This window comes from Python bivittatus, unplaced genomic scaffold (assembly GCF_059951505.1).
Source record: "Python bivittatus isolate LINGU-HERP-01145 unplaced genomic scaffold, Pbiv_v1 ctg000020_np1212, whole genome shotgun sequence".
Classification (NCBI taxonomy): domain Eukaryota; kingdom Metazoa; phylum Chordata; class Lepidosauria; order Squamata; family Pythonidae; genus Python; species Python bivittatus.
The window spans coordinates 97,932,463-97,958,821 of record NW_028277030.1 but is presented as its reverse complement, the minus strand read 5'-3'; the positions used below and the strand labels follow the sequence as shown (position 1 = coordinate 97,958,821).

The following is a 26,359-nucleotide window of genomic DNA, read 5'->3' as shown; positions in this document are numbered from 1 at the left end:
TACAACATCTTCCAACAAAATTAATACACAACTTTATCAAAAAGTGCCTGACCACTCAACCAACTACAGCACAACTAACACAAGCTATGAAAAGGATAACACTACCACACATCAAAAACATCTCAGAAACAACCAACAGACTATTACAACCACACCATCACCATAGCACACAAACTAACTAAAGCCCTCCAAAACATCTTAAGTAAACCAGATAAGCAGGGATTAACACTAAACAACCAAGCAGAAACAATACCATAATCAAGAAACTATCAAGGAGAAAACCACACCCCCACCAACACTGGCAGGGCAGGCTACTGAATATAAACAGCAAACCCCACACTCACTAGCACTTATGATGTTACCTAGTCAGGTCTGCAAGCAAACAACCAAGCTCAGAGAGCACCAAGGACTCCACAGCAGGGATACAAATCCAGCAGTAGTCCAGCACCAGGAGCTGGCTTTCTTGCAAAATAAATAGGATGGGAATGCAACAGGAGTGTCAACCGAGCATAGTCAAAAAAGTCAATGCGGCAGCCACACTGGTGCAGTTGAAGGTCTACCTGTTTTTATCTATACACTATCTTGATTTTTTTTTTGACCATAGCCTGCAGTTGCCCCTGGAAATCCAAGCACATTTAGTACTTTCCTCCCTCAAAGTGAACTATATATTTCCCTAAGACCGCTAGACTTCCCCACTGATCAAGCCTGTATAGGATTCTTTTTTTAAAAAATAATTTTATTAAGAATTATACATCAAAAGAATAAAAGTCAATACAAACTACAAAAAATACAGAAAAACAGAAAAGGGGGGGAGAGTGTAGAAAAGAAAAGGAGGGGAGAAAAAGAAGAAAAAATAACTTCCCCCCTCATCCCAGCAGGTAAAAACAATTTTAATAGCTTATCACCATCTTTAAATTAAAAAATAATCTCTGTTCTCCCCATAACATATCTCTTAAGTAACAAAAAAACAAAATCCAAATGCTTCGTCAATCATTCTTTGTCAGCAAAAGTCTAGTAAGGGCAGCCAGATATAACTATTTTCCTCTTTTAGCCCTGTTCAAACAACCCAACCTTATAAACCTTCCCTGAATTTTTAAAATTATTCTTTAATCCCTTCAAAAAAAGTTCCAGAGGTAATTTGCTGACAATCTCTGTATCCAAACAAAAATCCTTCAGAACTTTAACAGATTTCTTTTGCGTGTCCGTTAGATAAAGTTTATCCTTTTGTTTGTCACTTCTAAAAAAGTCTTTCCAAACCTTAGCAGAGTTCTTTTGTATATTTGTATATCCAGAAGAAAAAAATTATCCAGATCAATTTCCTGGTTTGATATCTGTTCATCTCCTTTAGGGGATAAATCATCCATTGGATCCATTTGCATTACATTTAAGTCCTCCTTCAAATTAATTTCATAAACATCCATTACAACTTGTTCTTGTTTTACAACTTCATTAAAGCACATTCTGTTCAGTTTCTCAAGCAATTGATCCATTCTATCCAGTAACTTGGTTGAGAGGTATTTAAAAGTTTGCACTAGGGATTTCTGCTCCATTTTCTTTATCCTCTGGCTCCCTGTAATGTCCAACCTTCAGAGTCTCCTTATCATAAAGAAATAAAAGCAATCACCATTTTCCCATGAGAAGATATCTTCTGATAAATTCTAAACTATAATTCCAAATTTCTCTGGCCCCTTAATCCATTATTAACTTTACAAAATCCATATACTAAGCACCTTTTTGCTGCATAGTCCCCACAAAATTATATATTTTCAAAACATTTAAGATCCAATTTACAGCATTGTCTTTTAAGGAGGCAGAGACTCACCCGATGAATACAGTAAAGCCTTGCCAGTCCGAGGGTCTTAATCTCTCCAAAATACAACACATAAAAAATTAATTTAAAAAAGTGATTAAGATATAAGGCTCTGTCGAGCTTAGTGTCCATAAGGCTGCTTTGCAAGTGTGAGCTTGATGTAATCCCGACTCCCAGCCACTCCATTGATAAGCTGACCATAAAATGAGTTTCCACGGTCTACTCATGAATAGTGGCTGTCCAGAGTCACATGGATGATTTCAGCAATCTCTCCTTTGATCCAGAGAGATTGCGCTGGTCCGGATCCAACATCCAGCCACGATTTCCCTTGCAAAATCTGTCTTACTAGCCAGCAAGCTAGTAAGACTTCAGCTCGCCATGGTGCTCATAGGAAGTGTCAGGCCTGTATAGGATTCTTGATAAAATTAACAATTGAAGTTGCTGCTAAGTGGGCAACACCCTTTCTGATTCAGGCTAGCCCTGATTTGGACAACCATGCCATTTGGGCACTAATGGCACATCTGAGAACTCATTTCAAGGATTCCGTTACGCAGGTGACAGCGAACTGCAAAATTCACTGTTTTTGATAGGATAAGCAATCAGTATGAGAGAATTCAATATAGTTTCTTTTGCTAGCTAAAGATGTCAGCTGGAATAAAAAAGGGTTAACTGACCAATTCAAAGAGGGCTTGTGTAATAAAAGATAATGAATTAGTTTATCAGAGTGCTTCAGATACAATTACTGTGTGGACTTACATGAGCCTGACAACTCAAGGACCTGCAGGTACAGTAAGTGCAAGTGGGAAGGAAAGACTCCATTATTCGTCTTCATTCCATTCTCCTTTCCCTTCCACCCTCACATAGGAGGTTTCTGAAATTGTACCCATGCAGCTGGGAGCCTGCAGGGAATGAAATTATTTCAGACTCATAGACCACATGTTAATAATAATGACATCACCTTCAGCTGCCCTGGAGCAAGGCCTGTGGACTGCAGAGGCTCAGTCCACCCATCAGTCATCACCTCACAGAATGGGAGCTCACCAGCCTTTCCTTTCAAATACTTCAACTAGGCAGATGTCTTTGGAAAAAGAGAAGCTCAGGTCTTGCATCTTTTCCATTAGTTTAATTCAATATTCATTCTGGTATGCAGTAAAAAGTCTTAGCTAGACTTGCTCTGTCAAGTACCTGAGTAACTCCAGCTACATTCATGACACCAGAAACATTCCTGAAACAAATAAGTATGGGAAGAATAACGGAAAATGGGGCTTATGATAATGCAGATGTGGAGAAACTAGTGAGAATTCCAGAACTTTTCTGGAAGCTTCAAGCACGGAATCTTCAGGTAATACTAATACTGTTTCCTATATTGATACCATACTGGGATACAGGGAGGATGTAGGTATAGAGAGCTTGAAGTGCTACAAATGCACTATTATGACACTGAACTTTTTTTTTTTCTTGAGAAGCAAAGGTCTCTTATCACAAAGGATGCTTGGAAGATGGCAAGGCAAAATACTTTGGATATGAAGAACAGAATGTTTTTTTCCTCTAAGATATCTTTTTTTGTTGTTGTGAATACTCACAAGACTACAAAAATATATCATTGCTCTCTAGTATGAAATAGTGACATTTTCTTTGTCTCTTCAGGAATGATATAGTGTAGAGATGGTTCACTGAAAATTCCCATCTGTGCTTTGAATGTACTCACAAGAAAAATAATACTCTGTGATGTTAAGAACATAGTACAGATGAAATTAAATATGCTTTGTAAATGAGATCACTTGTTTGGTTTTATTTTTCACCTGGTTTATAAGTGCAATCTGAAAATGTTTTCCTGGACAGTTTACTTTTCTCCTTAGCATCATAAATGTTATGTTGAAAAACAAAGCCAAAACCTTGTGAGAAAGGTACATTTGCCTCCCCATCTAGCACTTAGTATGGCTTTGTGAAAATACTTGTGGTGAAGGCATGGACATAAGCTTTGATTTTCAGGACCTTTCCAAAGTAACTTATACTACATATGGAGTTGTGTAATGAAGCCTTTTGTATATAATTTTTTGAACCAGGTGACACTAACATTCATTTGAATATGGTTCTTGTGTATTAATAACCACACTAAATCAATCTGAGGCCTAAACTAATAACTCATTTTACATACTTAAAGAGGTACAAGTTTTAACATCCCCCCAAAAATCAGTTCTTTTCTTTCCTCACCTTGTGAGTAAATCATTTCAAGATGGGGGCCCTGTCTACGTAAGAGTGGATTTGAGACTAGTCCTACAACTGTGTCCCTTGTGTTTTAAAAGCAGAGCTAAATAGTGCCAAGACTGGTTTGCTGGCACAAAAAAGGTCAAGAACAAAAGGGAAATATTAAAAGCTCTTTAGAAGATCAGTTTTATTTTTAGAAACAAGGCACAATATTTACTGGACTGAAGATAGAACAAACATATTCACTGTTATCCAGAGGGTAGGAATAGACCATAAAAGCAGAGAAGCAGGTTTTAATTAAACATTAGGATGCGGGCAGATGATCTTTTAAGTTCAGATGGCACATTTGACATTTTGCAAGAATATGATGAGGGCATTCATGAAATGACTACCATGGTGAAAATAGCCAGTCACAAAATATCAGTTTACCAGAAGGTGATCAAGTTCCTTAAGTTGCTGTCTACTATCCCAATGGGATCTTTGTTGTTCTAAATAAATACAACGTTCTGGTGCTTTGTGTCTAGTTAGTTTCTATTAAAAGAAAATTGAAATAAAATAAATAAATTAAAAAAAAAAAAGTTGGGTAGGGCAGGGAGCCTGGTAGCACCAAGGTGGGTGTCTCAAATTTTTGGTGCCAGTAGGCATTGTACATGCATCAGAAGATGCTTCCTAATGGAACATGCTGTTTGGCAGAAGAGTAAGCTGCCTCAGGAGCTCTCTTTCTCAAAGTAGTAAGCAGAGGCTAGGCATGCCTGCTACAGTTGCAAAACTCTTCTGCTGACCAGAATTTGGACTAGAAGACCTCCAGTTCAGTGATTCAGGAGGCCAAAAGCATGGAAAATTAAAACTCTCTTATTTGAGGAAAAGGTTGTAAAAGGAATATATTTTAAAAGACTTTTCAGTGGTTGCTGATTGGATTTGAAGTATGCTACCTGGTATATTTGTTGCATGTAAGCTGCACAATCTTGTATTGTTTTTGTTTGGGTGGAAAGTTGCCTGTAAGTTTTATTTGCAGTGAAGTTGCTTTATTTTTTAATGTGGTTTGGGAAGAATAGTCTGAATGTCTATGTGTTTTAGTGGAGAGGTGTGTTTTTGTGTGAATCTCTTTTGTTCCCTAGAAAGTGGATGTATTTTTGTTGTGCTACACCAAGTCAAGTATGGGCTTTAGCATTTGGATCTTAAACCCAGCTTCTGCCTTTTAATCTTCCCAAGAAATTGACTACATATCTTTTACAGCAAGCAGATTTCCAACTCAAATATTTTATGATGATGCCCATGATAATTTGTCACATTTTCAAATATGTCCTCAGACCTTCTTTTAGAACAGGAATACAAAAGCTAGTTGACAGAAAATGCCTTTTGGCAAATAAGCTTTTTGTTGAAATACTTTCTCAAAGAAAATCTTATGAAATCCTATAACTTTAGATGCTTTAAAGCTAAGTTTGGAGTGGCTTCAGGAAATATACTGCAGAAGTCATCCTGGTCATTAGAGATGCAGTTATGAGAAAACATCCATCTTTGAGCTTCTAGAGATTGTGAGTGCTGTTGTCTCCAAAGTGATAATCTTAACAAATGCCTTTTTACTTTCCTGATTTTGGTTAGGTAGGACTGTGGGTTCTATTGCTTTTACGAGGGATTATTAGATAAATATGCTGAATTTGTTCCAGAACTTGGTGGTACTTGCAAAGTGCTTAAAATTCAAAGTATTTTTTTTCTTTCTGTTTTCAAATTGATTCTCTGAGATATTCTAAGCTGGTAGCAGCTAAGTTTGATTATCATTTTCTGTAGTTTGATGTATTTAAGTTGTATGTGCTGAATAAATTAATGTTGGAAATCAAGCAGTAGTTAAAATGCATTTTTGAAATTTAGGCTTGAAATTTTCCTTGTCAATTTGTTCTTAATATCTTAGATTGAAGGCAAAATTATAGAAGATGTGGAACACCCAGCTCCTCCAAATCCTTCTGGTAACTGTCCTATTTGTCGCTGGAACTTGAAACATAAGTACGATTATATGGTGAGTTTTTATTCTAATATTTTCTAAAATATGCCAACTCTTATATAATCATGGCAGACGGCAGGAATCTTTCAGAGAGGAAGAATTGCAGTAAAGGATGTGATAATGTGTACATGTAGTATGCACAAAACTAAGATACATCTAACTATAATGTACACACATAAACATGTACAAGTAAGTTACATCTCTATATATGTTTGCTGCTTGGCAAAATGATCTTTTTCATAAATCTGACAACTTCAAATGATGTGGCAGGAAAAGGGTTCCATATTCTAGGATAGGAATCTAGGAAATTTCTAAAGTTAGTTATGTAGTTAAGCTAAATAACAGTAGATTTCCAGGGTCTTAAGGCTGAAGTCTATCCCAATTCTACCTAGAAAGACTAGGGATTAACAGTCGTTTATTTCATTTTGGGGACATTGGTGAACATTCCGTACACAGTAGCACTAGAATCTATGGGTTTTTGGAGCTCAGTTTATTTTCACATTGTTGACCAGCTATGTTGTTGAATATAATATAACTTTTGCATAATTTGCATTTCATACTGAACAAGCACTCTTAGAACTGCAAGTTAATTCATGAAATTGTTAGTTTTGTGTCTGTTGCACATTTAAGAAAAAGAAGTCCTGATTAGTATCAGAGGTCTACTATTTCTAGCAATTTCTGGTGAGTGGGCAATATGTTTTTCAAGATAAATAGGAGAAATTAGTATTATAGATCTCCCCTTTTATTTTTCAGTGGGTAAACCTTGGATCTAAACAATATCTTTCAGCTGTAGCTAAAATTCTCAAGAGTAAAATACCAAAAACTGTTCAAGACCAAAATTAATCACAGCCTGGATGAAGAAAAACAAATTGATACTTACTCCAGACTAGACAGCTGTGTTTCTGGTTAATTAAAAGGCAGCTCAAGGAAAGTTACTAAATAGTTTTAGCACCATTGGGTAAGGAAGGCTGAATATAAATCTGAAAAATATTTTGTTCAGCTATGCAGTGCCATTTCATCTAGCTTACAATCCATCCTAGGGCTCTGCAGCCTCAGTATCATAGAAGAGATTTGGATATTTTGCAATACAACTCTTTACAGTGCATGGGGAAACATAACTGCTGAGCAACCACACATCAAGCTGCCCTAACATCAGGTCCTGCTCCAGAAGAAGATAGGTTATGCCTATGAAGTAGGAGAAAAGAGAATTTGCAGCCCTGCTTTTAACTTCATACAAACATATATCAGGGATCCCTCATATTTATAATAAATTGTGTGGCTGCCACAACCAACTTTAGCAACATCTGTCCCCCCAGCTACATTTCACTTAAAAAAACATAGCAAACTGGGAGGCTGGACAAAACTTCAGACTGCAAAATAAAATCTGACTTCAAAGGATTACACACTCTGGTCACGCTATGCTCAGTAATTCTGAAATCCTGAATTTTTGAATGATTGTGGGCAGAAAACATTTCCTACAAGACTATCTCTTTCTGTTTAGTGAAATATTATGGCCCATCTGGAAGGAAAGCAGTTGCCTCCCCCTTCCTTACCCCACCCCTGCAAACACCACATAGATAATTAAGGTCCAATGCAGGATAGAAAGACCCCACCCAGAGGTGGCTTTGCATCCTTCTGCACATTAAATGGATCTAAAAGCTTGGCTCTGCATTTTTCCTACCTAATATGTGAAATAATTTCAGAAGAGCAATGAAGAAGAAAGGGAAAAAGAATGGAGAAATTAAGGTTTTAAAAGGAATGTGAATAGTGATATCTGAGCCATTGAAGCTATTGAAACAGTTCTTTAATTGCTAGTGTAAGAAATAAGATGTAAACACTCAGTAGTTACTTTCACAAAGGTTATTCCAAGCCTAGAATAGATAGAATGGCAAAAACCATACAAAGAAAGGAAACCAGACAACAATGTACCATTAAAGAGGAGGAAACCAAAGCTACAGTATTAGTTAATATCAGTGGGATTAATAGGCCACTGATACAAATGCATCTAGAGGAAAAGAAGTAACTTCTGAAGTGGCAGTCCTACAACTGAAAGAAAGAAAATAAGACAAATAAGTAGTTGAACTGAACTTTAAATAAGGAGTGACAATCTTGTGCATGAGCTTTCAAATAAATACAAATAAATACAAATAAAGAAATACTTGAGACATGGAATTACTTTGCATGTCCAGGTCACTTGTACATCAAGAGGGTTTGCTTAAATACTATTTCAATAACTTTAAAAAAACTATTTGAATTGTGTGATAGTAATGGAAAAAATCAGACAAATACCAGATGTTCTGAAAGCAATGATGATATGCCACATGTAAACTGCTGAGACTAAATTACACATGAAAATAGACATATGACCCAATTACATCTGCATTCAAAAGCTGTGGACACAAGTTGTGAGAGGTACCTGGTTGGAAATGTGATATGGTGGGAAGGAGGAATCTAAGCCCCTTTCTGTTGCAAGTAGCAGCTTTGCACCAATTTCTTTGTCAGAACTGTGGCAAAGAAAAAAAGATGACATTGCAAACATCTTTGCAATCCCAGGAGTGGGGATTGTTATTTACAATGTTGTCACTGCTATTTACTTTCATAGTTGTTAGGATTGTTATGTACACTGTTTAAAGCCATGCAGTATTAAGAACCATCACATAGACAAGTGAGGATACTGAGTACTTGTGATTTAATGAAGTGTGTAATAGCAAGAATTGCCAGAATTACACAATTAAAGGGTACTGTGTTCCATCTTCATTGACTATGCAAAAGCCTTTGATTGTGTGGATCACAACAAACTGTGGCAAATTCTTAAAAAGATGGGAATACCAGACCACCTTACCTGTCTCCTGAGAAATCTGTATGCGGGCCAAGAAGCAACAGTTAGAACCGGTCATGGAACAACCGATTGGTTCAAAATAGGGAAAGGTGTACGACAAGGCTGTATACTGTCACCCTGCTTATTTAACCTATATGCAGAGTACATCATGAGAAATGCCAGGCTGGAAGAATCACAAGCCGGAATTAAGATTGCAGGGAGAATCATCAACAACCTCAGATATGCGGACGATACCACCCTAATGGCAGAAAGTGAAGAAGAACTAAAGAGCCTCTTGATGAGGGTGAAAGAGGAGAGTGCAAAAGCTGGCTTGAAACTCAACATTAAAAAAACTAAGATCATGGCATCTGGACCCATCAATTCCTGGCAAATAGAAGGGGTAGAAATGGAAGCAGTAACAGACTTCATTTATTTGGGCTCCAAGATCACCGCAGACGGAGACTGCAGCCATGAAATTAAAAGACGCTTGCTCCTTGGGAGGAAAGCTATGGCAAGCCTAGATAGCATATTAAAAAGCAGAGACGTCACCTTGCCGACAAAGATCCGCATAGTCAAAGCTATGGTTTTTCCAGTAGTAATGTATGGCTGTGAGAGCTGGACCATAAAAAGGCCGAGCGCCGAAGAATTGATGCCTTTGAACTGTGGTGCTGGAGAAGACTCTTGAGAGTCCCCTGGACTGCTAGGAGGTCAAACCAGTCAATCTTAAAGGAAATCAACCCTGATTGCTCATTGGAAGGATCGATAATGAAGCTCAAGCTCAGATATTTTGGCCACCTAATGCGAAGAGAGATCTCTTTGGAGAAGACCCTGATGCTGGGAAAGATTGAAGGCAGAAGGAGAAGAGGACGGCAGAGGATGAGATGGTTAGATAGCATCACTGAAGCAATGAGCATGAAACTGAGCAAACTCAGGGAGGCAGTGAAGGACAGGAAGGCCTGGCGCAATATGGTTCATGGGGTCACGAAGAGTCGGACACGACTTAACGACTAAACAACAACAAGTGTTCCATCTAAACACATTAAACAATCTCTCGGACTGATGTTAGTTGAAGAATTTTAGGAACTGGAATAATAAACTCATAATGTTGATTATATAAAATAAATTGGTGTCTTCTGATCCTGTTATATAACCTAATAATCTTGAACAAATATTAAATGGATAGTTATTTCAAAGCAGTTGTAAAACTAAGGCATTACTATAAAATCAGATGCCTTGATTTTATAGGCCATTTTTTTTTCAAATAAATTCTTTACCTCCCACAACAGTTGACAGATTATGAGACAGAAACTTAACTAGAAGTATCTGTCCTAAGGGAAGCCATTCTTTTTCATGACATTATGCTGCTAAGTGCTGTTCTCTTAAAACAAGACATCTGAAAATCCTGTACAATATTGGCTAACTTTTTTCTATTAGTTTTTTTCTCCTACTTTCATTGTTTGAGTATGTAATTCTACTGTGGTTTCAGCTTACTCTTGCAGCAGATATAAAAGGCTGGATAGTTTGAGTAGTAACTTGCCAAGGGTGTCTAATGAATGTTGTGACCTCCCATTTCTAAACGCCGCACTCTAGTCTATTTGTTGTATTAGCCATCCATTGATATGTAAAAATAATATAAGAAAAGAGAAGTATCTTGTTTCTTTAATAACACCGTAAACTATAGTGCTGAAACTGATTGGAAGCATCCTTAAGTGACTTGCTTTGCTATCCTCATTAAGAGAGTAGAGGAAGACCCAAAGAGGTCAAATAATGCTGCTATGAAATGCTTCAACTTCAGTTTGGAAAGAAGGCTTCAGAACATGTAGGATTATTAGTAATTAGTATCAAGACTGAATCTTGTGGCCCTCCTTTCCAGTTTAATGAGAACTCTTTTGAGTACAACTTTTGAGCCAGCTGGCTATCCATTTAATAATCATGCCATCTAGCTTACACATTAATTTGCTTGTCAATCAAAATATGATTGGCTACTTTGTTCAGAATAGTGTTAAAATCAAGATACATTATATCTACACCATTCCTATGATCTATTCAGGAAGTTATCCAGTCAACAAACAAGATGAGATTAGTGTGGCAAGACTCTTTTTTGTGAAATGCATGTTGGCTTCTGTTAAAGACCATATTGTTTTCAAGTCCTTAAAAATAAATTCTTTATGATGTGCTCTAGAATCTTCTCAGGTATTGGCATCAGACTTACTGGTTTGTAGTTTGTTGGATCTTTCCCCACTATTTCATGATGAGAGCAACATTTGCTCCTTTTTAATATTCTGGCCCTTTACCAATTTTCCAGGATTTCTCAGAGATAATGCATACAGTATCCCGTGGCACTGTTCACCTAGCACTGGAGGCTTGAACCCAAATTGAATAAGTATTCCATATTTTGGTCAGTTTCTTAATGGAACACATACTTTGTTTTTAGAGAATACTGAGCTGTAATAGTTGTTGCATCACTGGACATTCTCACTAAAGTGCTTTAATACAAGAACAGGGAACATGTGATTTACTGGCTTAATCTAGTCTACACAGGCACAAGGAAGACCACTTCCCTGGAACCCCTCTCTGATACCATCAGCTTCATTCCAAGCATGCCTCCACTTCAGCTGCTTTCTCCTTCCCTCTTTGGGAAAGGTGAGACCCTGCCCACAGGCACCTGAAACAGCTCCTGAAAGCAAGACTAAGCCATTTTTTCCATTCAGAACCTGGCAATGAAATCATTCTCTGCTTGGTCCTGCAATTAATGACTTACCAATTCATCCTCCTTTTTCCAGATAACAGCAGACAGGGAGACATTAGATTATTAGAAAACCTTCAGGTTGAATCTTACTCTGGCATGAATTCATTGCAGATTTTATGGAGATGTTGAAAGAATTAAAAGAAGCTCTGTACGTTTGGAAGATAAAGGGTGCTTTATTTTTTATTACAGTTTTTAAATTTAATAATTTCCTGGCTACTTAATTATATTTAGGCTTTTCTTAATGTGGTTTTATTTGAAGTAGAGGTGGTAAGAAGTGCCAAAAGAGAGCTACAAGAAGCAGCGGATCTTGTGCAACCCAAAATAATGGCATGGGATGAGAGTGTGCTAGTTGTATAAACAAATTCTGAAGGTCATTTAGTCAAATTATTAGCACTTGTCAGCAATCCAGGTGGCCTTGGGTATTGGTCCTGCCCATAATTCCAGCCAGATTTCTGCTTCCAGAGAATACATTGTTCATGATGGATTTTGTTTACCTAGCAGAAGAAATCAAATACTCTGTTGAGATGAAGGCAAAACTTTATTTCCTCTTCTCTTGCATGGAACATGATTAGTCTGACCATGAGTAAATGTCATCTCACTTTGGCAGTGGAGAATGGAGACAGAACTGCAGTCTTTGCTTCTGAGTTCCAAATTAATTCAATCCAAGTTGTTTTCATCAGATCCTACAGATTACAGGGGTGGGAATCTGGGTTCAGCCTCTCCCAGGAGCTGTCCAGTGATTAAAGCAAAGCTGTAGTTTCAGTCTTGGCTGCCCATTAGCACACAATGTTAATTTCATAGAACATGACATGACGGCAGTGCTGATCTCTGCCAGAATAGTCTTTTCCTTTAACCCTTTTGTGTTCTTGATTGTTTCTCTGCTGTCCTAAAACCCAGCTGTGTATCTCTGCACTGCCTTGGTAGCATATATGAAATCTGTATGAAGAGCAATGCTAGGTTGTTGGATTAGAGGCTTTTGTTAACAAGCAGCATATGGTTTAATGCAGCTTGCAGTCCTGGAGGCTCATTGTTTTGTTTTGAAGTGACAATTAGAAGTGAGAAATAGATGGGCTAATGCCCATATTGGTTCAAATTGAATCTGGAAATGAGCTCTCTCTGGTGGCAGTGGAGCTGAAGAAACAGCACCTTTCCCTTTTTACTGTTCTCTCTATTTAAAATGTTAAATATGTTGTACTGTTCTTTAGCAAGTGACTGCTACATAAGAACAATAAGCTGGAATATAATAGATTCAGCAATTTCAGTGTGTTATAGAAAGATGCTTTTAAGCAACCAAAATTTGCTCCTGCTGCCTCATTCCGACAACTTCCTTTTTATTGACTGATTGATTAAATTTATATGCCGCCCATCTTCCCCAGAGATTTTATATATGTTATATAATTATATATATAATTTTATTAAATATTATGGTTATACAGATAAAAACTAATACAAACTACAAAAAATAAAAAACAGAAAGTGCAGAGAAAAAAAAATAATACAAAGAGAAAAATAGAAAAGAAAAAATAAGAATATAGCAAAGAGAAAGAAAAGAAATATGTAAAGAAATAACTTCTCCCTTCATCACAAGTATAAACAATTTTAACAACTTATCATCTGCTCTTAAAATATAACAAACGATCTTTTCATCCCATATCTCATCTCTTATCTATATAAACATAATCTATATAAACAAATCCTTAAAACCTCGTCATTCAGGCCTGGTCAGCAAAAGTCCATTAAGGGTTACCAGAAATAATAACATATCTATTTTAGCCTTGATCAGCTAAACCCACTTTATATTCCTTTTACTTTTAACAATCTTGATCTTTAATCCCTTCAAATAATTTATTTCATTTATTTTTATTTTATTTATCATATTCATATAGCCGCCCATCTCACAAAAAAGTGACTCTGGGCAGCATACAACACTCAGTTAAAATGAAGACCAATAAATACAGTACATATAAACAGTCATTATTAAAACTATAAAAACTATAAAAAAAGCACACAGAACAAGAGAGGATGAAGTTAACCACAATAAGGGAGCCATTGCAAAATCTCCCTGGTCCCCTGGGACCCCTGCTAGCCATGACTTCTACCTGCCCTTTGAGCAGGAGTTGTGAGTCCAGGAGGACCGCCAGATTGCACACTGGGTCTGTCTAGGGCAGTGCCACCCCATCCAGCACCAAAGATGGTATAGTCCTAGCACCAAAAGGCCCCAAAATCTAAAGCCACTCAGTCTTGCCAGGGTTCAGCTGAAGCTGTTGTTCTCCATCCAGACCCTCACAGCCTCCAGGCACTGGGATAAGACATTCACAGCATCACTTAATTCACCAGGGGCAGAGAAGTATACTTGGGTATCATCAGTGTACTGATGATACCTCATCCACAGCAATGGATGAGTTCACCCAGCGGCCTCATGTAGATGTTAAATAGGAGAGGTGAGAGTACCAAAACCTGTGGCACCCCACATAGTAGGGGCTGAGGGCAGGATCTCTCCTCCCTAACTACCACCAACTAGAATCAGCCCTGGGGAAAGGGAGTGAACCAGCACAACACTGTGCTGCCCACTCCCAATCCTCTGAGCCAGTCCAGAAGGATACCATGGTTGATGGTATTGAAAACCGCAGAGAGGTCAAGTAGGGCAAGGATGGATGCACAACCCCCATCCCACCCTCGCCAGAGATCATCCAAAAGTTCAACCAATGCTGTTTTAGTCCCATACCCAGGCCTGAATCCAGACTGAAAGGGATCCAGATAATCCGCTTCTTTCAAGGTTTTCCAAAGCTGCTACACAACTAATAATGTTCTAGAGCTTGTTTTCATTTTTTTCTTTGTCCCTTCCCACAAAATCCTTCAGAACTTTAACAAGATGCTTTTGTAAATCCAATATAAGAAAGTTATCCAAGTCACTCTTTTGGTTTGCCATTTGTATATCCCTTTTAATTATTAAGATATCAGCCAGTTTCATTTGCATATCCAGTGTAGCATCTTTTTCCATATCATTCTTATAGCTTGTCATTTTTAAAACCACTTTCAGATTGATCTCAGTCTTGTCCAGTAAAACTTGTTCCTCTTCCAAAACATCTTTTAAACACAGTCTATCTATAGAGGCAGACGCTCTTAAAATTAACTTCTGAGTCCATTGTTCAAAAATGTCCTTCGGTATGTCCAATGTTAAAATATTTTGCTCTATTCTGTATTACTAAGTCAAAGTTAAGTGTTCTTCCCCTTTAATTGTAATCTTTAGTTCCTTCTGGTTCCCTCTAGTGTACAATGTTCAATTTCCCATCCTATCATATTTTCTTTTAAGAATTCAAAACAGCATTTTCCCACAGGAAGGATTCTTATGATTAATTTCAAAGTCTTATTTCAAATCCATCTGGACCCTTAGTTTGTTTATAACTTTCCAAAAGCAACATTCTAATCACCCTCTTGCTGTTTATTCCAAAAAAAGGAGGGTTTTTAAAATGTCCTTAAGCTTATCTTTAGAACTTCTTTTGCTAAGGATTAAAGTGAACTCACCTGCCACATGTTATCAGACTTGTCAATTGGAAGGTTCTTAATAGTTGAAAAGCAGTTAAGAAGCAATTTCCAAAAGTGATTAAGAAATGAAGTTCAACAGAACTTTGTGTCCATAAGGCTATATTGCAGTTGTGAGCTTGGTGGAAATCCCTCAGCTCCCAGCCGTTCCACTCACAAGCTGACTGCATAAACCTCAGTTCCCGGAGTTTATTCATGAGGAAGAGCTTTCTGGAGTGCAAATGGGCAATCTCATGACTTCTCCTTTCTCCGGAGAGGCTCGGCCAGCCAGAAAACACTGTCTGGTCGCCGATCTCGCTGCAGTGCTGTTTCTGCTCCTTCAGAGACATCTAGTTCACCATGAATCCTCACCAGAAGTCGCCCAACAACTTCCATAAATCATCTGAAGTAAATGTCTTTGGAGCACTGGATGTTGCATTCTTCCTTTATTTTCCCTGGTGGTACATGCACTTGTATCCAATAACCAGGGAGAAGCATTATCTTTTAAAAATATTTTTATTGTTAAGATAATTAAATACAAAAGAAAAAGAAAAGAAAAATAGGATAGAACAAAAAAAAGCAACTACTAAATATTTTGTGGAGTTCATCTAATTATTTTCATTTATATTTTCTGGAATTATATCTACTAAGAATATGTTTTTTCAGTTCCAATTTTATTTTTAGCATTATCAATATATATCATCTTGCCAGATTAGTAATCATTGAGTCATTAATGAGAATAACCTTAGGGTAGATTCCTAATCCTAAGAAATTAAGCATTGCCTATCATGTTAGGCAGTTCTGTATACTTGGTGTTGAAATGTGCACATAAGGATTCAAAGTAACATTGAGCTTGTACGCCTGTTCTGTTCTGAGTAAAGCTATTTGATTTGGTAGAACAGAGAATCATCAAACATTTATTTATGTATTTGCGTTTTCTCTGATGCCGTTAGTTGCGTTAGTTTTCACATAACTTTATCTCCACAACTACTCTCTCAGATAGGTTGTATTAAGAGCGTGACTGGATCACAAGCTATACAAAGAGCTCAGTGGTCAGCTGGGGACATGAACCTCCGAAATGGCTCTATTTCTACTGGATTCTTAATGCTAAGAATCCAGCTACAGAAATCACTTTAATGTAGTATAGCTTCTGTTAGTAATAATATTTAAGAAAGTTAATATTGGTTTTATGTTGCCGATCAGTGTTGAAGCTTACCTCATTTCTGGACAAATTCTAGTATTACGTATTTCTACCCTTCTCACAACCCAAATATAAACAAAGCCTTGCTAGACTTCTTGGCTTTTATTTCTAAGGGAAATGTCTAGGTACCGTATGCTGAAGATTTAGAAAGCAGAAGATATTACCTATAGAAATATCTTATACAAATCATATGTACAGTATTGTTGAAATAGATTGATTTTATGAATTTTTTTGAATGTTAGACTAAAAATTATTTTCTACTATGTAAATTTTTAGATACTGGAGTAAGAAGTAAATATATTTTACATTTCTACCTGCACCAAGGAAAGTCGGAAGCTACCTTTCTTTTTCTATGCCTTTTTTAATTGACTTTTCTTTTCTTTTCTTTTTTACTTTCTTGTATTTTAACCTTTTGGAAATTTAATAAAATTTATAAGAAAGAAAAGGAAGGGAAGGAGGGAGGGATGAAGGAAGAGATATAATGAGGCAAGATTCCTAACAGAGAGGCAGCAGTACTATATCCCATAATATTCCCATCTTTGCCAGCTTCAAACTCTGTTTTCACATCTCTTACTTGCTCTTCGTCTCTCTGCTTCCTCTTCTTCTTCATTGCACCAAGCTCAGAGCAAAAACTGTAAGAGATTATAAGAATGTTTATGCTGGTGAGAGTGCCCTCTCAGTAAAAGGTGGGATATAAATGAGATAATACTGATTAAAAACCTGATAATGAGATACTAGCTTTTTACTGGTGACATGAATGATGCACAACCAGTTATACTAAATGAGGAAATAGAATTCAGATTTCAATCAGATATCTAATCTTTGGATTCACATCTACTGTTGGATTCCAAATTTATCAATGTACAGTGTAATACAGAGAGAACATACTTTATAAGCATAATGGAATAAATAATTATATGCTGCACTGGCTCCTGGTCCAGTTTAAGTCTAATTCAAACTAATAATTTTAATTTTTAAAATTTGACTTTGAACCAAAATAAGTTAAGGACCATTTTCTTCCTTATAAACATGCTTCAGATCTACCTTGAAAATTATTCTCCAGGTGCCACTATTTTCAGAGGGGAATCAATTGCTGACCAAAGATTGGTATTTTTCAGTGAAAGTGCTTCTACTTTGGAACAGTATGCTTAAGGAGATTCAGCTAGCACCAAATTTGATTCAATACTTCATTGGCACTAAAAAAAAAAAAAAACGTACATTTTTCCAGACCTCTGTGTTATTGATTTTTAATTTGCAGATTGTTGTATTGTTTTGATTTTATTATAGTTTTTAAGTCATATAAGATGCTGGGAATCATGGAAGAACGGAATGCAAATGTAATAAGCATTAATTAGGCATTCATGCGTTGTGCATATTTAATAAGATTTTGAGACAGCTGCAGGAGTTCTTGATAAGAACCTGACATAAAATCGTATGGATGCAGAAGTAGTATCTCCCTCTTAAAAGTTACTCGGACAAAATCAGTACTTAAACAAAAAGTTTACTGAAGTGTAATTGAGTTATGTGGGTTGAACAAAAGTATAAGATTTCAGATCTTTGTATATTAAATGTATGTTGCTCAAAATACACTATCGCTTATACACAGTTTTCTGTCAGTTCATTTCATTGGTTTTGCATAAGAGGTTACAACACAGCGGAAAAAAGCAATAGCTGCTTGCCAATCATTTTATAAACATACTAGGTAGAACTCATTGAGATACACAACACCAACTAATACAATGAAAAATAAACATGAAAAATGTGTACTATAATTCTGGAATTTCAAATATTAGCTTATCTGAGGAATAAAAGGGAGATCTAACATTGCTCAAGGGTTATTTTCAGTTGAGTAAATTAATTTGTCTTGTGAATAGCTTACATAATTGCTAATTCTTCAGGCTGCTTTGACTCCAAACTCAGTAATCTGACAAATAAGCCTGTGTAATAGATGCATTTCCAAATATGCCATGTTTGGATTTTATATTTTTTATACACAGCGTGGAAAGGTCTCATGGAACATAGTTTTCATGCTGCTATGCTAATGTGTTTTACTTAGTTTTAAATTACTTCATTGCTTGTTGTTTTGTCTTAGTTCAGTATAACGTTTTTAGTTCAGTAATTTTGTTACCTAAATATTCTAGTTATAGTTTCACCCAAGGACATCTAGAAATGCTTCGTGTGGCTTGCTTTGCCTGATAATCATTGCCTGAGGATATTAGCTGAATGCCCTGGAACGCACTCCAAGATAGGTTGCAGTGCTGCATTTCTTGTCTTTTTGAAGAAAAACCTCAAGAAAAATCATATAATGGTGGGAAAAAAAGAAGGCATCTAGAAAATTAGAGCATCCTCAAGTTCACTTTATATTTTCATTCCTTTTCTATAGGAAGTCTCACACTAATTCAGAAATAATACTGTGAAAACTGAAGATCTTGCTCATAGCAAAAACCTCACACTTTTGACTGTTCATGTGTCATTTCTAAGCACTGTCAGGGAGTAATTTTAGCATAGGGGGTAGGGCAAAATACCTGGCAGTGATGCACAAATGGTTTATGCCGAAACATTCAAATGGCTACTTTTGTAATGCTTTTCAGAAGCTTTTGCATCCCCCTCGCTTGCAAGCTTAATTGATACTGGTACTTCTGATGCTGAGTTTGTTCCTTTTGCTTCCTCAGGATGTGTTACTGCTAAGTCAGTTCATAGACTCTAAAGGAGGGATGATACCCCGTAGAATCACAGGCCTTTGTGAGGAAGAGCACCAAAAGATTGCCGTTTGTGTGCAAATGGCTCACCGAGCAGGTAACTACTTCTGGTTGGGAGCTACCTTGTTTTGCTTTTGTGTGGCTTTCTTGGGTAATAGCCAGCTGCAAAAAATAACTGAGTCTCAGTTGCTCTAAAACAGTGTTTCTCAACCTTGGCAACTTTAAGATGTGTGGACTTCAACTCCCAGGATTCCCCCAGCCAGCATCTTAAAGTTGCCAAGGTTGAGAAACATTGCTCTAAAATGTCATTCTCTATGGTGTTTACTTCTCCAGCTGCTTCTTCAGCTTGCAAGCATCCCTACAGCAGAGCTCCAGTTCTACAGTTTAGGGTTAAACTTCGAGAATAGATCTTTGCAGTCATTGTGGTGTACGATGCATTTAGCAATCCATAACAAGATACATCAACAAACGGCTTAAGGAAATAGATGCTTTGCAAGAGATCATGTTACAAAGCAAATTGAGGCAGAGTAGTCCTCCTCTGCTGATCTTTGATCTTACTCCCTTGTGCAAGATATAAGGAGGAGACAGAAAGTTACTATATTGGAGCATGGCCTGATACTGCCCTAAGGTGAGGGACTAAAAGTCAGCAACATTTTGGTAATAAATGGAGGCTAGAAATCTGGGGGATTATAGCAGGCATAGCAAGATTCTGCATAAAATCAAATTGCTACAATGAGATCAACTTACTAACCCATATGATTTTAGACACCTTAAATAAAAAACATTTGCAGTTGATTTTTGTGCTTTGAAAATACACAAGATACAAGATTTCCATTGATTGAAGATGTCGGCTAACTGTATTTTGAGTTCAGAACCCAAGTTACATACTTAAGTAGTACTAGAATTGGATGCATATTTAGGAAATTGTCTAATTTTCTTCCTTTCTCTCTCCCCCGCCCCATCCCCCCCATTTTTAGGTTTGTTGCCAGATCATAAACCTAAACTTCCTGAAGGTTTTGTTCCCAAACCCAAGCAAATCCTCAACAGGTCAGTTGCTCTTTGACTACTAAGTGGGGGGGAAAAATTATTAGAAGTAAAATGGGTGGACTGAAGACAACAAATATATCCATGGTCCAGTTTGTGGAATATAACTTCCCTCACGTTGGAGTTGAAGTGTCTCTAAGATATGGGTATCAGAGTCCACTCATCTCCTATGTTTAGTTGATCATTTTCCTATATATAACGAATGCTCAGATCCTGCTAGTTTTTCTAAAAAGAAAGAATGAGATTGACACACATCTAAATAATTGAGAATAATTGGAACAGAGAAATTAGTTGCTGTATCTAAAAAGTAGACAGGATATCTGGACAAAGGTATGGTAGAAAAATAGGCATCATTTGTTTCATATTAATCATATTTTAGACAAACTCCAGCTCTTTTTTAGTCTTTATGATTCCATTCTCTCCATTTCCCCCCCCCTTTAATTTTCCTATCTATTGTCAATTTTTAATCATTTGGCAATTGACCAACACTGATATGAGCTATAAGTTAGATAGGCTAGCTTATTAGTATCAGTGGGTAGCAGAATGAACAGAGGAGGTGCTCATTCTCTCTCTCCCCCCCTTCTTTTTTTAATTTTTTTTAATTAAAAAAATATTTTTTTTCTTTGTCTACACTTTGTAGTTCACCTAAAGTTTGCCCTTTCTCTCTTCCAGTCTTCCCTCTCCTCTCCATCCTGCTTTCTCACCTAGTTCCTTAATGGGGGAACTTAAACCTCCTGTTGCCTTTTTTTGCTTTGCTGTCTGTTAAGAGGAGCTAATCCTTTATTTATGACCTTGATTTTTGTTTCCATGGAGATGTCAAAGCACTTTATGAAGTCCATATTAGCAAGCCATGGGGTTACCAAATACCACAGTCACTGTTGTTTGGGAAAGCAGAAGCTCCGAGGTTGCATCTTTGTCCATTTCCCACTTCCCAGTTCTCATATGAACTGAGTGATCATAACTCAGTTACTTTTTTTGAAGATTGTGTTCTGTGCAAATTTTAGGAATGCTTGTTAGTTTTCTTTTCTGGAATTACAGAATTTAGGTCCTTATGTTTTTACAGGGATATATTTTTAGGAACATGTTTTATGTTTGTAGATTCATATTTATATATGTATAGACTGATGTTTGAAAAGTAAAAAAGAAAATGAAACAGGATGCCTACTATTCCATAGTATTGCTTTTATCAAATCTTTTTTTGGACTTTCACGTGATGATTTATTAACCCTAGCATGACCTTACTGCTCTGAAATCAGCTTACTAGATGAAGGCAGCAGTGATGAATTCCTTCCCTTTCCCCACGGAACAGAATAGAGTTTCAGCCAAGCAACTTTAACAAACTGTTGTATAGTTCCTAAAGAGGGATTTAATTTTGGTAGCTCTCACGTCTGTCTTTCCTTCGCTTTCTCTGCCTAGAGCTGGCAGACCTGGAGGGTGGGAAAGAATGAAAAAGAGTGCCAGGCTGGAATAAATTTGGTAGCAGGGACAGACTAGAACAAGGAATTGTATTTGAAAGTTGCAGAGCATTAATGAAATACAAAGGTTTCAGGAACTAGTAAGGCAGAGTTGTCCTTGCTGAGGCATTTTTAGGCAAGCTTGTCCAGTTCATTGGGATTTTGTCTCTGCTGGCTCCAGAGAGAAAATGCTGCATTTCTGGATACTTGCCAGGTCTCAACTACGACAACAAGGTTGAGAATTCTGGCTATGGGCCTACCCCCACCTGTGCCTCCCACGTTGATTTCTGGAACAGCCAGTAATGCAGAGAAGAGGGCGCTTTTTAAACATTTCTTTTCACAGCTCTTAGGGGTTAAGTGATAAGACACTGCCCAAGTTGCCACATCCCATATTCGAAGCAGCCTCAAAAGAAGTGGTGGTCTTTAAGGCACAGGACCCACGATTGAAAGTTTGTTTCTGACTTTGCTGTGATTTCTGTGTCTGTGCTGTCTGCTCTCACATGGACAATATACCCAAGGTGATTGGAGGGAGGGAAAGTGACTAGGTTCTTGATATGGTGAAACAGACTACTGTATACAAGTGTTTTACTGTGAACCAGAAAGTTGACATTTCATGGCCTCTAATTTAAAAATTATGGCAAGATGCATTTTACATGAACTTCCAAAAGTGTAGGAACCATATTCTGGACAAGGAATAAATTATTCCTAGTATGTATTTCCTCTTTCATTTCTTCTTTTTTAAGTGAGGAGGGCATTGCTAAAATGAAATACAAGTAACAGTTGCAGGAAATAGTGGTCTAAAAATACTACAGAATATGATTAATACAACCTTTGTGAAAATAGATTGCAGTTCTACCTGAAAAAATACCACAACTGAGAAACCGTTTCCACCACTCTTTGTTCTTATACATGTTATACTGTTTCTACTAATTTTGATTTCCCAGCTTTTCTGCAAGATGGCTGGACAGGGTCCTTCCCCCATGTAGGAAGGGCTATTATGCTCAGAGTTGGCAACTAGACAGGGTCACCTGATCAGCCTCATGGCCAAGTAAAGATTTTAATCCAGTTCTCCCCAATAATAGCTGAACACAAAGCCCAGTACCATACTGGCTATTTTCTCTCACCACAAGCCTTCAAAGTGTTGAACATTGCCCTCCCCTAAATAGGATGAAAACAAGAATTTTGTTCTGAAACTTTCCCCGAATTGAAGGACAGGTCAAGCATACAGAGTGCGTGACTTCATGGGAAATTTTGCTTTACGTGTAATAATTAAATCTTTGCCTTAACCTGAAGGCCATTCTCTGTGCCCATTTCCCCTAGAAATTCTTCTCATTATTCCCATAAGCAAAGAGACAAGTAACCCTTTGAGATATCTTGGCTCGGTGCCCTGATTTGATGAAGGTGTAGAGTTCTGGCTCTCTCCTGTGGTAGCAGATGAGATGATGACTGCATGAAATCTTCTCTCAACACCGCTTGACCCCAGAATCTTGAGATCATACCACTGAAATGCGATAGCAAATTGGGCAAATTTCAGAGGCATGGATTTTCATATTTTTTAAAATATGGGCGGGGTATTTTCTGAAAAAGATTAAATACATCAGCTATCATCCAAGGGCCTGAAATAGCCATTGGGGGGGGGGGGGCAATTGGGACTGCTTTCCAGGGTTTGGAGGAATTAAATACAGGTAGTCCTTGCTTCCCAACAGTACATGGGACTGGGAATTCCATCGCTAAGTGAAGCAATCATAAGGCACGACATCACATAACCGCACTGACAGGCAACAGCAGTTCCAGCAATCCCAGTTGCTATTGTTAGGAGAATCCCACATAGTTGCATCGTCCCACAGTCATGTGATCACCACTTGTGGCTTCCTGCCAGCTTCACCATTGACTTTGCTTGTCAGAAGCCAGCAGTGAAGGTCGCAAATGGCGATCACATGACTGTAGGATGCTACGACATAATTGCGAGCCAGTTGCCAAGCCCCAAATTACAATCATGTGACTGCAGGGATGCTGCAATGGCTGCAACTACAAAGACCCATCATAAATACCCCTCATTCAGCATTGTTGTAATTTCGAACCAGTGGAAATTAAATAAGGACTACCTGTATGGGAGTGGGAATGGTAGATAAATATGTTATAATCCTTAATCGCCCCACAAAAAATCATGGAAAAACAGCCCAAAAAATAGGTTCAGGGTGGGAATAGGACTGGTTTGCCTCCCAAGGGCTTCCTGCTCCCATTTTCATTTATTAAGTTTTCCCTCCACCAAAAGAAAATACCATATCACCAGATGACCTTCTGCAAGCCCTTGGAAGATTGTGAGTTGCAGCCCCTGATACTTCAAATCTTGCCCATCCTTGATGTAAAAGATTTCTATAGTGCCCTTCCTCAAAATATAAATAATTCATTCAAAGCCTAATCCAATCCAAGAAAACACTGAGCTGCAGATGAACATTATAGAACATAGAAAGGGGAAAGGGTTGTGCTCCAGAGCAGCACAGCATTCATCCTGATTTCTGAATGTCCTTACCTCTCCTCTTTCTAGCCACCTCTCTCTCTCTGCCCAGTGCCCCCATTTACGCAGCAGGAGTTTTACTGTGCCATCATTGCACTACTCTAGCTTTAGTTCTGCTTTAAAAGTAATTTAAGAACATTATCTGTTGTCATCCCAGTTGAATAATTTTTTTATTTTATTATATGTCATATCTTCATCTCCAACATCTGTTTCCCAAAACTTTAGCAAAATTATTTCTAGATGATATGGAGAAGATCAGCACCTGGTCAATTACATCATAAAAATAATATTGTAAAGTGTGTATATGCTGCAATAGGGAAATTAGTCTGATGTCATGCATTACAAATGCATGGTCTTATATGAAAATATAATAAGGAAAGCTTACGTAGAAGATATTTCACCTGAAAATAATGAAACAGATTGATTTAATATGTCTTCTTTTTGCTACGAAGGCCATAATATGGCTATTGAATATCACATTGGAATCTAAACAGCACTAAATAAATTGTTCCATATGCACATTTTCAGGACATTAATGGCTGGAATAAAAAAATTGTAAGGAAGAGATCTGGACTTGATTTATATGCTTTAATACTTTACTTTTTATCTATTGCTTTTTGCTTTATTAAGCATAAGGTAGTACCTCAGCATGTTCTTATGTGTTCTTATCTCCAGATTTGGCTTACCCCTGCTTTTCTGAAATTTTGCCTATTTTCATAAGCATGCTTGGTTCAGCTCACTTTATACAATGTAGTAGATCAGGGTTTGCGGGGAAGGGGGGAGTTCAGTTCTAATCTTACTAAAGCAGGCAGAGACAAAGCAAAGTTGTAACTACAATCCAACAGGATACAATTTAGAAAGGCCTACTGGAATGCGCATGTTCCATACTTTACATGTGATACATCACTTGTGAATTTCTGATAAATTTAAATGAGAGTGGGTCTCCTAGTGGTTGCCCTTGGGTTGTATGATGCTCTGTTGAGATTTCCAGATTCTGCAGCATCATATTTTTCATGCCCACACTGGAAGTTTGTTCTCTCATTTCCTGTCACCTGAATTGGGAAGCAGAGAGTTGAAGGTGAGCACACCCACAAGGTATCCTTGCTAGTGGATGCAGCCAGAGAGGGGCCTATTAGTTACCACTATGCCTGTGTCCTGTGGCTTTTTGCTCTCAATCAAAACCAGAATTAATAATGGTCAAAAGCTCCAGGTTTAGCAATAGAACTTCTGCCTCATTGTTCTATTTCCAAGTACTTCTAAACCTAGACATTAAAACTTCGAACAGATAATTAGGAACTATCCTCCTGCCGTGTGTTTTCTCATTCTGGATATTAGAATAAGACCCAGAATTCAGGGTTAAACTGTATTATATACAGTCAGGTCCAGAAATATTGGGACATCGACACAATTCTAACATCTTTGGCTCTATACACCACCACAATGGATTTGGAATGAAACACACACAATGTGCCTTAACTGCATACTGTCAGCTTTAATTTGAGGGTATGTACATCCAACTCAGGTGAACGGTGTAGGAATTACAACAGTTTGCATATGTGCCTCCCACTTGGTAAGGGACCAAAAGTAATGGGACAATTGGCTTCTCAGCTGTTCCATGGCCAGGTGTGTGATATCCCCTCAGTACCCCAATTACAATGTGCAGATAAAAGGCCCAGAGTTCATTTCAAGTGTGCTATTTGCATTTGGAATCTGTTGCTGTCAACTCTCAAGATGAGATCCAAAGAGCTGTCACTATCAGTGAAGCAAGCCATCATTAGGCTGAAGAAACAAAACAAACCCATCAGAGAGATAGCAAGAACATTAGATGTGGCCAAAACAACTGTTTGGAACATTCTCAAAAAGAAGGAACGCACCGGTGAGCTCAGCAACACCAAAAGACCCGGGAGAAAACAACTGTGGTGGATGACCGAAGAATTCGTTCCCTGGTGAAGAAAATACCCTTCACAACAGTTGGCCAGATCAAGAACACTCTCCAGGAGGTAGGTGTATGTGTGTCAAAGTCAACAATCAAAAGAAGACTTCACCAGAGTGAATACAGGGGGTTCGCCACAAGATGTAAACCATTGGTGAGCCTCAAAAACAGGAAGGCCAGATTAGAGTTTGCCAAACGACATCTAAAAAAGCCTTCACAGTTCTGGAACAACATCCTATGGACAGATGAGACCAAGATCAACTTGTACCAGAGTGATGGGAAGAGAAGAGTATGGAGAAGGAAAGGAACTGCTCATGATCCTAAGCATACCACCTCATCAGTGAAGCATGGTGGTGGTAGTGTCATGGCGTGGGCATGTATGGCTGCCAATGGAACTGGTTCTC

General features: G+C 37.7%; 1 protein-coding gene across 1 annotated transcript in view; it reads left to right on the top strand.

Moving 5' to 3' along the window:
* MRPS18A (mitochondrial ribosomal protein S18A) overlaps nt 1-26,359 on the top strand; it is a 41,379-nt gene that overhangs the window by 5,582 nt on the left and 9,438 nt on the right. Inside the window, exons 3-5 of the mRNA XM_088145083.1 lie at nt 5,928-6,032; nt 18,980-19,103; nt 19,984-20,053. Of these exons, the coding sequence (XP_088001209.1) occupies nt 5,928-6,032; nt 18,980-19,103; nt 19,984-20,053 (299 nt within the window). The remainder of the gene's footprint in view (nt 1-5,927; nt 6,033-18,979; nt 19,104-19,983; nt 20,054-26,359) is intronic.